The following is a 12,482-nucleotide window of genomic DNA, read 5'->3' as shown; positions in this document are numbered from 1 at the left end:
AATTACAGGCCGATTAGCCTGACCTCAGTCGTTGATAAGATTTTAGAGTCCACAATTAAGGATGAAATTTCAGAATACTTGGAAGTGCATGGTAAAATAGGGCAAAGTCAGCATGGTTTCATCAAGGGGAGGCCATGCCTGACAAATCTGTTAGAATTCTTTGAGGAGGTAACGAAGAGGTTAGACAAAGGAGAGCCAATGGATGTTATCTACTTGGACTTCCAGAAGGTCTTTGACAAGGTGCCGCACAGGAGGCTGCTCAGTAAGATAAGAGCCCATGGTGTTAGAGGCAAGGTACTAGCATGGATAGAAGATTGGCTGTCTGGCAGGAGGCAGAGAGTGGGGTTAAGGGGGTCCTTCTCAGGATGGCGGCCGGTGACTAGTGGAGTTCCACAGGGGTCAGTGTTGGGACCACAACTTTTCACTTTATACATGAATGATCTAGATGAAGGAACTCAGGGCACCCTGGCTAAGTTTGCAGATGATACAAAGATAGGTGGAGGGACAGGTAGTATTGAGGAGGCGGGGAGGCTGCAGAAGGATTTGGACAGGTTAGAAGAATGGGCAAAGAAGTGGCAGATGGAATACAACGTGGGCAAGTGTGAGGTTTGGTAGGAAGAATAGAGGCATAGACTATTTTCTAAATGGGGAGAGAATTCAGAAATCTGGAGTGCAAAAGGGCTTGGGAGTCCTAGTCCAGGATTCTCTTAAGGTTAACTTGCAGGTTGACGCGGTAGTTAGGAAGGCAAATGCAATGTTGGCATTTATTTCGAGAGGACTAGAATATAAAAGCAGGGACGTGCTGCTGAGGCTTTATAAGGCTCTGGTCAGGCCACATTTAGAATATTGTGAGCAATTTTGGGCCCCGTATCTCAGGAAGGATGTGCTGGCCCTGGAGAGGGTCCAGAGGAGGTTCACGAGAATGATCCCAGGAATGAAAGGCTTAACATTGAGGAACGTTTGAGGACTCTGGGCCTATACTCAATGAAGTTTAGAAGGATGAGGGGGGATCTGATTGAAACTTACAGAATACTGAAAGGCCTGGATAGAGTGGACGTGGGGAAGATGTTTCCATTAGTAGGAGAGACTAGGACCCGAGGGCACAGCCTCAGAGTAAAGGGAAGACCTTTTAGAACAGAGATGAGGAGAAACTTCTTTAGCCAGAGAGTGGTGAATCTATGGAATTCATTGCCACAGAAGGCTGTGGAGGCCAGGTCATTGAGTGTATTTAAGACCGAGATAGATAGGTTCTTGATCGGTAAGAGGATCAAAGGTTATGGGGAGAAGGCGGGAGAATGGGGTTGAGAAACTTATCAGCCATGATTGAATGGCGGAGCAGACGTGATGGGCCGAATGGCCTAATTTCTGCTCCTACGTCTTATGGTCTTATGGCCGAGGCAGACACAGAAGGAAGTCGGGTTAAGAACTTGGAAGCGGGATGTGGTTGAGAGTAATACAAGAAAATGTTCAGGGGTAGCCTTAAATCCTGGAACTCCCTATCTAACAGCACTTTGGAAGCACCTTCAGAACATGGACTGCACCTGAACAAGGCTCACCACCACCTTCCTAAGGGTAAGTGGAATGGGTAATCAATGTTGCCTTTGCCAGTGACACCCACTTTCTGAACAAATTTCATCATACTAAAAAGTGTACTAAAAATATCAAAGAGCAACATATTATTTATGCACCTATATTATCCGCATTTTAAACTCACTGATAATCTTAAAAATTAATAGACTTGTGAAATTTTGCAATTCTAAATCTTAGCAAGGTTAGTCATTCATGAGCAGCTAGTCACCACCATAGACATAGGAAATGGATAGCTGCAAAGGTTGTACTAAGTTTTAGGGCATACTATCAATTGCACTCTAACAATGAGAAAGCTGCATTATCAACCATTAAATATTTTAATATTTAAAGATCACAAGCAGAACTATCTGCTTCTCAAAAGATTTAATTGTTTAAGTTTTATAAAACACCTAACAATTCTACCAAACCACCTGAATATTTCTTAAACCCAGCCAGATAATGTACCAGTGTTATATTCCATGCAGCATCAAGCCCCAAATACCATCAGACAACATTCCTGAAAAATCTGATACTCCTGTGTTCCCAAGTCAATTGGGATTACACTTTGAATTGAAGGTTGCTTTGCAGCGATGTTAGAATTCTATTATAAATAAAAACAGAAAATGCTGGAAAAACTCAGCAGGTCTGGCAGCATCTGGCAGATTTCCAACGTCTGCAGTATTTTGCTTTTATTCTATTATAATGACCTGTCCCGGGCCCACTGCAGAAAAGCAAACAAAAGTTTTGCATTAACAGAGCACCTGGTCACATCTCCAAAATTGTCTTAAAGCACTTTACACAAATTACTTTTTGAAGTGAAGGTAAAAAAGCTTACTTGTGTTACACCCAGCTTCTTAATTTCACTAGGGATGATACATCTTGGTCCAGTTTCTCCAGCAAAACCACACCTAGAAATTGGAAGAAATCTTCAATATACCAAGTATTTTTAAATATCATACCTACATTAATAGCCATTATGAACATACAATGAAACTTCAAAAAGTTGCATTTACTGACTATGACGATGAAGCTACACATTCTTTTTCAAGAAACAGATCAATTGACAGAAAATAAACATCCAGTTATTCTTTTGGCAATGAGGTATTTTAATATTGGATTTCTTTCCCACCATGCTAGTTTTTTCTCTGCTAATTTTTGACAGATGGGGCTATCACAGCCTGGCTCCATTGAATCTTCGAAGGCCAAACATATTGAAGTTTCTGGATAGTGAAGATGTGTGGGAGCCAGGGTTACCACTACCTAAGGTGCCAACTTTGTTACCAGCTGAGATCAATGAAGTCAGCACAAACCCGAGATTGAACCGCACATCTTCCTGGTCCGTACAGTCAACTGCTCACTGGATAAAATTACTCAACAATTGAAACAGTAAAAGGAGGGTCCTTAATTTTTTTTCCTGTAGAACTTTTAGAATGTTCTAGCATGTACTTCTTGAATAAAGATTTTTTAAAAATTAAATCTATTTTCTTTCCATCTCTACCCCCAATTCAGGCCTTATACGTAGTGATGAAGCCCTGATAGTAAATTGGGTCCAACATGAGGTTGTTTGAGCACGTCCCAACTTGGATATGTTTTGAATCCTTTGTAAAAGACCACAGAGCAGAGGAGAACACGTCAGGGTCAGTTGGAAATAAGTCTGAACACCTGCTCACGTTAGGTTGTGAAGAGAGTAAATAAGTGTGTGTTGCCCAATCATTGTCGGTGCCATTGATTGGAATGGGTTGCTGATAAGCTACTGCCTCAGCCGTGGTAGGTTAAAATAGACTTTTAGAAAAGTTAGACTTTTAAGCAAAGTGGGTGGAGACGCAGTTTCACCACAACTGCTCCAAACTTGCTTTTCACTTCCTGGTGTCTTCTTGGCTGCTTGTTGCCAATCTTCATACCAGGCATGCATATGTGACTTTTGATAGTCTAGGACAGACAGTTCATTCTAAAGGTTGTGCATTTTGGAAATTCACGAGGCAGTGTGTATTGTTAAGGTAATTCTAAATTTTGCACAAAGCTAACAAATTGTTCAAAATAAATGCAAATGAAAATGTTCTAATGTTTTAATGTATTCTTTATAAAGCCATGGTTTGTGCCTTAGACTGTCTTTCCACAAAGAAATGTATTATATTAAATAAAATTAAATCATGGAGATAGAGGGGCAATTCCCCAAAGCAAAGTGTAAGATCACTTTGCACCTTTTTGCTCCTACAAGATATTTTATTTACTCTTTGTATTGCATTTATATTCAAACTAGTAAATGCAGGAAGGGTTTGAACCATTTTGAACTGTCTTTCTGCATCTCTAGTTCCCTTGCCAAGGAAATGTATATATTGAGCTCCTATTAAAACAGTTTAAATTTAGTGTGTGAAAGTGGTAGTGTTTATATTCTTTAAACACAAATTAACCACATAAATACAGCGTTTATCATCACGTGTATTACATATAATGCTTCACGCAAGTCGTGCAAAACTACTTTCCCCAGTGCATCAGGTTATTACATGAGTCAGGCTAGGTTTCCACTCTAAATTTGAGCTCCAGCTTGTGTTGTTACCAAGTAGTAACTGTTTTAAACTATAAAATACAAACATCTTCAGGTTAGATAGTGGGATACATGTTTAACAGCAATTTTTAACAATGTAGGGACATAAAAATTTGTCACATTTCAAATCAGAAAAAGACTGCACTCTCAAAATCCGAGAAATTTTGGTGATTGGTTTCTTTTCTCACTGCTGGTGGCAATTTAGATATTTAATTTACTATAACCATCTGCCTCGTTTTTACTTTCAACTAACTACAAGGGTTTAATAATTAAGAGGTAATAAATCTTAAGGGTATACCACTAAAAAGCTAAAATAAAAATTGAAAGGAAATGTAATGAACTTGGTGTACTGGACAGGTTTCTTACTTGAAACAAATAACTTCATTAACAGAGCTCTTGTAGAAGCTACTTGCTTGAACCAGGTCCACGACCAGAAAGCTCCGCCCCTAAGATTACCTGCTGATCACGTGGCCCCTAAAAGCAGTAGGAAAAGTTTTAACCCACAATCACTACATTCCTCCCCCTTTAATTTTTTTACATTTATTTACAGGAATATCTTAACCCACAACATATACATATATACACAAGTCATGTAATCATAAAGTAAGTCTCTGAGGTGGTTTTCTAATTTGATTAGAGCGACGTAGCTCTACGGCTTGAGATTCTCCCACTGGATCGACATGATCAGGAACTGCAGAGTCAGGACATCCTTAGACAAAGGCAGTTCTGAATTAGATAATTCAACAGTGACATCAGGTATGTCCATTCTAGGCCGATCTGGCACCTCAGGGATTAAAGGTTCAACATCAATTATAAGCGAATTAACTGGTTGTTGGAATGTGTCTCTACTCCTTAGATGATCCACGTTTTCGAACAATCTGGCCTTCCACTTCCACTTGGTACAACAAAGGTCCAGTTTCAGAGACATTTATGCCAGGAACGCAACAAGGTCCATCTCCAAAATTTCTCACGAAAACTCTCTCCCCCACAGTAAGTTTTCGAGCTTTGCTATGAATATCATGATTCACTTTCTGACTACTCTGGTTCTGCTCTACCTTCCCCTCTAAGTTTGGAAACACCAGACTTAATCTTGTATGAAGGCAGCATTTCATCTGAATTCAACACCATCTGAATTACTTAAGTTGCATGAGGTATCATACGATAATTGTGAAGAAAACGTAAAATTCGAGTTTCTAATGTTCCTTCGTATAGCTTTTTCATTCCTGATTTGAATGTTTGCACTGCTCTTTCTGCTAACCCATTGAATGAGGGATAATATGGTGTTGTTTTAAAATGTTTAATTCCACTTAACCTCACGAATCTCTGGAATTCCGTACTAGTGAAGGCTGTACCGTTATCAAAAACAATTACTTCAGGTGGGCCATGTATACTAAAACATTAGCGCAGCTTTTCAATAGTTGCACACGATGTCGGTGATCTAACTTCATACACATTCATCCACTTAGAATGCACATTGATGATCAATAAAAACATGGCACCTAAAAATGGACTTACAAACTCAGTTGTTACTGACACTGGAGAATGTTTAACCATTTTTTCTATATCACTGTCTATACCTGGCCACCAGACATAACTTCGCAAGCATCTTCATCTTTGAAATGCCTGGATGCGCACTGTGAAGCTCTGTCAAGAGTGGTTCTCTTCCTTCCCTCTTAATCCCCACAAGAAGATTCCATCTTGATAACCTAACTCAGTTTTATGGGCATAGAATGGACTCATCTCTTCAGAGACTGGTGCATTCAACCATCCTTGCAATAGCTGGTTTCAGACTTTTGATAAAATTGGATCCTGGCTTGTCCAATTCCTTATTTGCTTCACATAGACCTGCGAAGAGTCCAAGAAATTTAACACAAGCACAACTTCTTGTGGCACTGGAACATGTACAATGCCATCTGGTAACAGAAGACAATGGAGTGCGTCTGCAATTACAATATGCATATCAGGACAGTGCATAAAGGTGTACTCATACGCCGATAAAATCAAAGCCCACCGTTGAATTCTTGCTAAGGCTATCGGCAGAATTACTTTACCTTCCATTAGTGGCTTATGATCGGACACTACGGTGAAATGTCAACCACGCAGATATTGATGGAATTTCTTGACTCCAAATATTACAGATAAACCTTCCTTTTCAAGTTGTGAATAATCCTTCTTAGCTGCAGAGGGGGTTCTGGAGACATAGCCTATTGGCCTTTCAGATTTGATTTCCGTCTTTCTTCTTCTGTTTACCGCAGAGTTTTGTCTCAACCTTCATTCTGATTTCACAGTCAGCCAAATTTCTCTCTGGTGAAATCTTAACCTGGTCAGTTCGCTGGTTGAACTACCCATGGCTTTGTTACCCAATTCCATTTTCAATGTTCCGCAACTTTTCCTTCTAATGCCTTTTTTGTTTCAATCAACTGATACTTCAGCTCCTTGTCTCCTCCTGTATCTTTTGGCTTCCTCCTGGAACATTAAACATTGTTCAGTCTTCTCTACCAGTTGTTTCTTCAGAGTGGCACTATATTTGTTTTCATGATTTTCCAGTGGAACGAAGCCTTAGGGATCCTTGCATCCTGTGAAGGTCCTTTGATTCTCCTAACTTATTCCAAGATATACTGTCATATTCCCTATCAACTCAGGAATTCCTCCTGTTCTCTCGAAATGTTTCTGGCCAGTTGAGCTTCATTTCTTTTAGCCAATTGCAGCCTAGAGGACTAGGACCTTCACCTGTTACAATGATCACTGGAAGCTGGGCTGTCTGTTGCCTGTAGGACACAGGTAAAGAGGTGATGCCTTTCACCTGTATTGACTCTCCAGTGTACATCTTCAGCTAAACCATGGTTTGCTCCAGATTCAGTGGGTGAGTACCTTCACTTAGGTATTTAAATGCATGCTCTCCCATTGCTGTGGTCGATGCTCCCATATCTACCTCCATGGCTAAAGGCTTCCCATTCACTTGAAGGGTGATGGTGATTGGTTCAGGTTTTACTGCTTTGACATTATATAGAGAATAGATATCAGTATCAGCAGCTTCTGGTTCAGTTATATTGTGCACTTCAATCATCTTGGTCTGCAGTCTGATTGGCTGTCTCGCTTTCGCCCTACATTGCTTTATTGCATGCCCTTATTTGTGACAGTGGTGGCATTTTGCCTCTTTAAATCTGCAGGTTTCTGGTACCTGGTTACTCTCACATTGGTAACAAATGAATTTCTGAATCGCTGGCGAGATGCTTCCTATATGTCTTTTAATTTCTCGAGCAGTAGAGACTGTTTCCCGCTTCACGGCTGTCTCTCTGGTTTTCAGTAGGTTCCCACCCCAACTAAAGAACAGTGCCATGTTACATACTCTGAAAAGCCTATGAGACCCTCTCAGCGCTCTCCGTTGCTAGTGCTATTTCCATGGCCCGCCTCAAATCAATATTAACTTCTGCAAGTAAACAGCACTGAATGGTGTTGTTGTGAATGTCACAAACCAAACGGTCCCACGACATGTCATTGAGTGCATCTCTGAAGTTGCAGTGCTCAGTCAACTGTTTCAACTTCGTGATATAAGCTGCGATTGACTCACCCGGGGCCCTTAATTTGGAGTTGAACTTAATCTCTGCATAATCACCGATGGCTTCGGCTGAAAATGTGTCTTCACGAGGTCTACCAGCTCATTAAAAGATTTAGATTTGGGCACGTTCAGGGCCGTCTGACTACAGAGGAGGGTATATATCTTGCTCCCACAGACACTTAAAAGAACTGCTTTCTGCTTCACCTCCGCTGTTATTTCATTCGCCACGAAATAAAAACCTAGGCGCTCTATGTATTGGCTCCAGTCTTCATTAATGAGTCATAAAGGTCAATTTTGCCGAAGAGTGGCATGACTGGTGAGTAAGCTTTTCTTTCTTTCCTTAAGAATTAGCGTACTCACATTCACAAGGGTGAGGTGCAGCGTCGGAACTATTTAGCCTTGTAGCCAATTGTAATAAACTTGGTGTACCGTACAGGTTTCTTACATGAAACAGATAACTTTATTTACAAAGCACTTGTAGAAGCTACATGCTGGAACCAGGTCCACGACTAGAAAGCTCCACCCCTAAGATTACCCACGCTTGGGACTGGTTAGTCTTTACAATCACGAGACCCCTAAAAGCAGTAAGAAAAGTTTTAACCCACAATCACTACAGGAAGGTTGGCATATTAAATTAAAACTATTGATTATTGATGAAGCGTTCCAGCCCCTCTGGAGCCCACTGATAGTGGAAGGCCTCACTATCCAGTGGATAGTCCATGCTTCAACTCCAGGCACACTCGTGCGCTGATATAGTCAAAAAGAGGCAAGATTCCAACTAGCTAAAGCTCAACTGTGTGAATAAATCAATTCGAAGTTTATTTTCTTATCTAATGTTCATAATTTTCAAGAGGAAATGTAAGATCAGGCCAAACAGGTGGAGAAGTTGTATCACTATTATTTAGCAGGTGAAGAATTGAAGTGCATTCAGGAGCCCAAAATGTAGACAAAGCTAATCACTAGGGACAGTTAGCCTACCAGAGAATGAGAACCTGTTGCAGTAATCTGTGCTTTTAAATCCTACAGATAGCTAACAGCTTTACTTAGTAGTGAAAAATATCATTGCTCTAGTTTGAATTTTAAAGGGTCATGAGATATCTCTGACCTCAGCCCGCAACCATTCTTCCTTGGTTTTCTCTGTCCCAGACAATTGATTGGCTAGGGTGGAAATGCCCCATGAACATAACAACATACATTTATGTAGTATCTTTAACACAGTGAAATGCCCCAAGGCACTTCACAGAAGCTTCAGACAAAAAAAATCTACCAGAGTTTCATAATGTTTGTTTCACAACTGATTTGTGTGTTAAATAATGTTTAAGTAAAATTTGATGTTTGATCTTTTTCTATTATTCAGTTTTTAACCTTTCAAGATCTAATTTGTATTTTAGCTTTTGTTCTGCTGCCTGTAATTGAGCTTCCACTATCTGAAAAATTAGGTAGGTCACAAAGAATGTTCTGTTAACTCTGGAAAAATGATCAGATAATATTACACAGTTCATAGGCTTGCTTACAGGAGCAGTCCTTGGAATACACAGAGCTGGAAATTGCAATTCCTGCACCATGAGCGTGCTTCTGGATGCCTGACATGTCTGGGGGAACCATGTGTGTGGTAAGTGTCTCCAGCTCAAGCTTGAGATTTCTGAGCTTGAGGGGCAGCTGGAGTCACTGCGGAGCAGAGAAGATGAGTGTTTCCTCGATCATACATTCCATGAAGTGGCCACCTCATAGACAATGAGAGTTCAGGATACTAGATGGAGGCTACCCGTAGGAGTAGGAAGAGGCAAGGAGTACAGGAGGCTTTGGGGTGTGTGCCACTCAAATTCGGTGCTCAGCATTGGGGACACCTTGAAGGACTGCAGTTCAGACCAAGGTACTAATGCACAAGAGACTGCACAAGAGGGAACATTGAAGAGTAGAAATTCAGTCATTATAGGAGATTCCATCGTCACGGGGATATATAGGCATTTCTGTCACTGTCATCAGCTTGGATAAAAAAATTGGCTACCAAGAGCTACCTATTTTTTCTCCTTTATCCTGGACTTTTGAAGGTATATCTCAACCTGTCTTGTTCTAATTAAGCCACCCATCTAAAATCTTTAGAGTCCTAAGCCAAGGTCTAATCAAACATTCTATTACTTTTCAAAGTTGAAGATGATAGGAGTTTTCTGTTTAACCCCTGAGCTCCTAGTAAGGGAAGGCTTCAGCTTATAGACTGCAAGAGCTTCCCCACAGGAGTCTTTGGAGTAGCTGAAACAGGACAACGTATTTGGAGGAAAATGCAGACTAATATAAAGATTGCCATCAAGTTGTTTTTCTATGCAGAATAGGGATCCTATGTCTCACCTGCGATAAAAATATATTCAGCTACCAGGAGATGGCCAGCTTCCATTGGGAAGGGGTCTAATTGGTGTATCTCATGCCCTTGAAATGCTAATATATGGGTTGCCTGCTGGAAGGAGGGGACAATTCTAAGGTATCTTTGATCACTAACATTAATTTCATACTTGTTGAGATTTTAGTTTTCAAAATCAAGGAGAAAGCTACAATGAAGGAAATTTGAAATAAAATCAATTAAGATGGGAACAAATAGCAGGGCAGTTAGCGTTTTTCATTCATTCATGGTTTGTGGGGCATCACTGGATAGGCCAGCATTTATTGCCCATCCCTAATTGCCCTTGAGATGGTGGTGAGATGCCTTCTTGAACTGCTACAGCCCACATGGTGTAGGTACAACCACAGTACTGTTAGGGAGGAAAATCTTTTTAGAAGTGTTCCTACAGTGCCCTAGAGCTCAATCAAACCATTAAATTATCAATAACAGAAGCTCTAAGCACTTGGCATCTTGTAAACAGGGACATTAACAAAAGAGACCACAGAAAAAATAAATTATAACTGCACAGAAATATCAGATAAGCAAAGTCAACATTTCTTTGCACCTGTGTAAACAAACTCACTCACATAATCCTTCTTTAAGAGTCTGGGTTCTCAGTCAAGTAGGCATAATGAGGTTTGGTAATGCTGTTGATGTGGTGTACATGGACTTCCAGTACACCACATCAACACTCTCTGTTACCGCGTCAAAAATAATCTCAAGATTTTCCCTTAACAAATCCATGCTGGCTTTCCTTAATTAACCTGCATTTGCCCAAGTGACTATTACTTTTGTCCTGATTATCATTTTAAAAGTTTCCCCACCACCAAGGTTAAACTGACTGGCCCCTAGTTGCTGAAATTATTACACCCTTTTTTTGAACAAGGGTGTAAAATTTCCAATTCTCCAATCATCTGACACCACCCAAGTCTAAGAAAGGCTAGAAAAGAATGACCAATTTCCACTCCCACTTCCTTCAGTTTTCCTGCATGCATCTCATCCCATTCTGCCACCTTATCAAATTTAAGTAATGTATTCAATACCCCACCCGCTTTATCAATTCAAAACCCTTCAAGTGTCTCAACTATTTCCACCATGACCTAGGCAGCATCTGCTTGCTTCCTTGGTAAAGACAAATGCAACCTACTGTGGCAAATTCAACTAGGATTTATCAACTCTTCCTTATTCCTATTTCCTTAGTTCTGGCGAAGGGTCACACGGACTCGAAACGTTAACTGTATCCCTCTCCGCGGATGCTGTCAGACCTGCTGAGTTTTTCCAGCTATTTTTGTTCTAGATTTCCAGCATCCGCAGTATTTTGCTTTTATTTTAGGATTTAACAATTGTTTTGTGTACCACTTTTTATTTTCCCAGCACAGAAACAGGCCATTCGGCCTTAGTGTTGTTGTTGAAGAGCTCAATGTGTTTATGGTCCACACGAGCCTCCTCAGACCCTATCCAGCTAACTCTTATCAGTATAACCTCCTATTCCTCTACCCAACTCACTTGGTATATGCGGCTCCTAGGTCGATGACAACTGCCGTCTTCTCGCCGCCAGTCCCCAGACCCTCAAACAGCGGCATCTTGCTGGCGCTGAGCCTCCGCTGCTGGCGTCCCAGATCACAAGCCCCACCCCCACAAACCCTCCACTGACATCATCCTTTGCACGGCCGGGCTTCCCGATTGCCTGATTATATCGACCACCATTTTCTTGAACAAAAATAACGCGCCTCTATTGATTTGTTTCTATTTAATGTGGATCGTCGAGTAATTTGGCAAAAAAAAAAGATAAAATCTCAACAAATTTGTCAGGCATTTAATTAGGCTCAACAATCCGTGAGAAGCCCCACAGCCCAAAGTCAACGCTTTGCCTTGTCAGGGCCGAGGCAGTCGGGCCCAGGGGTTCGGGCGGGGCTTGAAGACTCTTGGGCGGGGCCAGGGGTTCGGGCGGGGTTTGAAGATTCGAGGGCGGGGCCACGGATCGGGGTGGGGCTATTTATCACGTGTGCGGGTCTTGGCTGTGCGTGTGTCATATGTGCGTTGTGTGGAAGCTGGGGAGTTTGTAATGGGGTATGAGAGTAAGTGGCCAGGTGGTAAATAGTCTGGAAGCTGTTGAGTTGAATTAGTTACACAGTGATGATAAGTTACGAGTGTGGTCTGTGTGAATTTAAAATGTTCTGTGTTGAATAGAAGCCTATTGTTCTTGTCCCAATGCAGTTTCTGCATTGCAGGCCTGAAAACCCCTTCCTGCTCGGAAGGGAAAGGGAGGGAACTTGCAAACATTGAATTGTTCAGTGACTGGCGGCTGGCTGGATCGCGTAAACCTCTGTCAAGTCGCAATCACAGAATGTTTACAGTGCAGAAGGAGGTTATTCGGCCCATCAAATCAGCACTGGCTCTCTGAAAGAACATTCTAACTAGTTCCACTCTCCTGC

General features: G+C 41.3%; 1 protein-coding gene across 1 annotated transcript in view; it reads right to left on the bottom strand.

Moving 5' to 3' along the window:
• The window catches only part of actr10 (actin related protein 10), a 44,972-nt gene extending 33,269 nt beyond the window's left edge, over nt 1-11,703 (bottom strand). The window contains exons 1-2 of the mRNA XM_078562711.1: nt 11,554-11,703; nt 2,405-2,477 (exon numbers count right to left, since the gene is read on the bottom strand). Coding sequence (XP_078418837.1) covers nt 2,405-2,477; nt 11,554-11,630 — 150 coding nt within the window. The 5' untranslated portion in view covers nt 11,631-11,703. The remainder of the gene's footprint in view (nt 1-2,404; nt 2,478-11,553) is intronic.
• Between the last annotated feature and the right edge of the window lie 779 nt (nt 11,704-12,482).

This window comes from Cetorhinus maximus, chromosome 18 (assembly GCF_964194155.1).
Source record: "Cetorhinus maximus chromosome 18, sCetMax3.hap1.1, whole genome shotgun sequence".
NCBI lineage: Eukaryota > Metazoa > Chordata > Chondrichthyes > Lamniformes > Cetorhinidae > Cetorhinus > Cetorhinus maximus.
The sequence above is the reverse complement of the archived record's forward strand: the minus strand, read 5'-3'. Positions and strand labels throughout refer to the sequence as shown.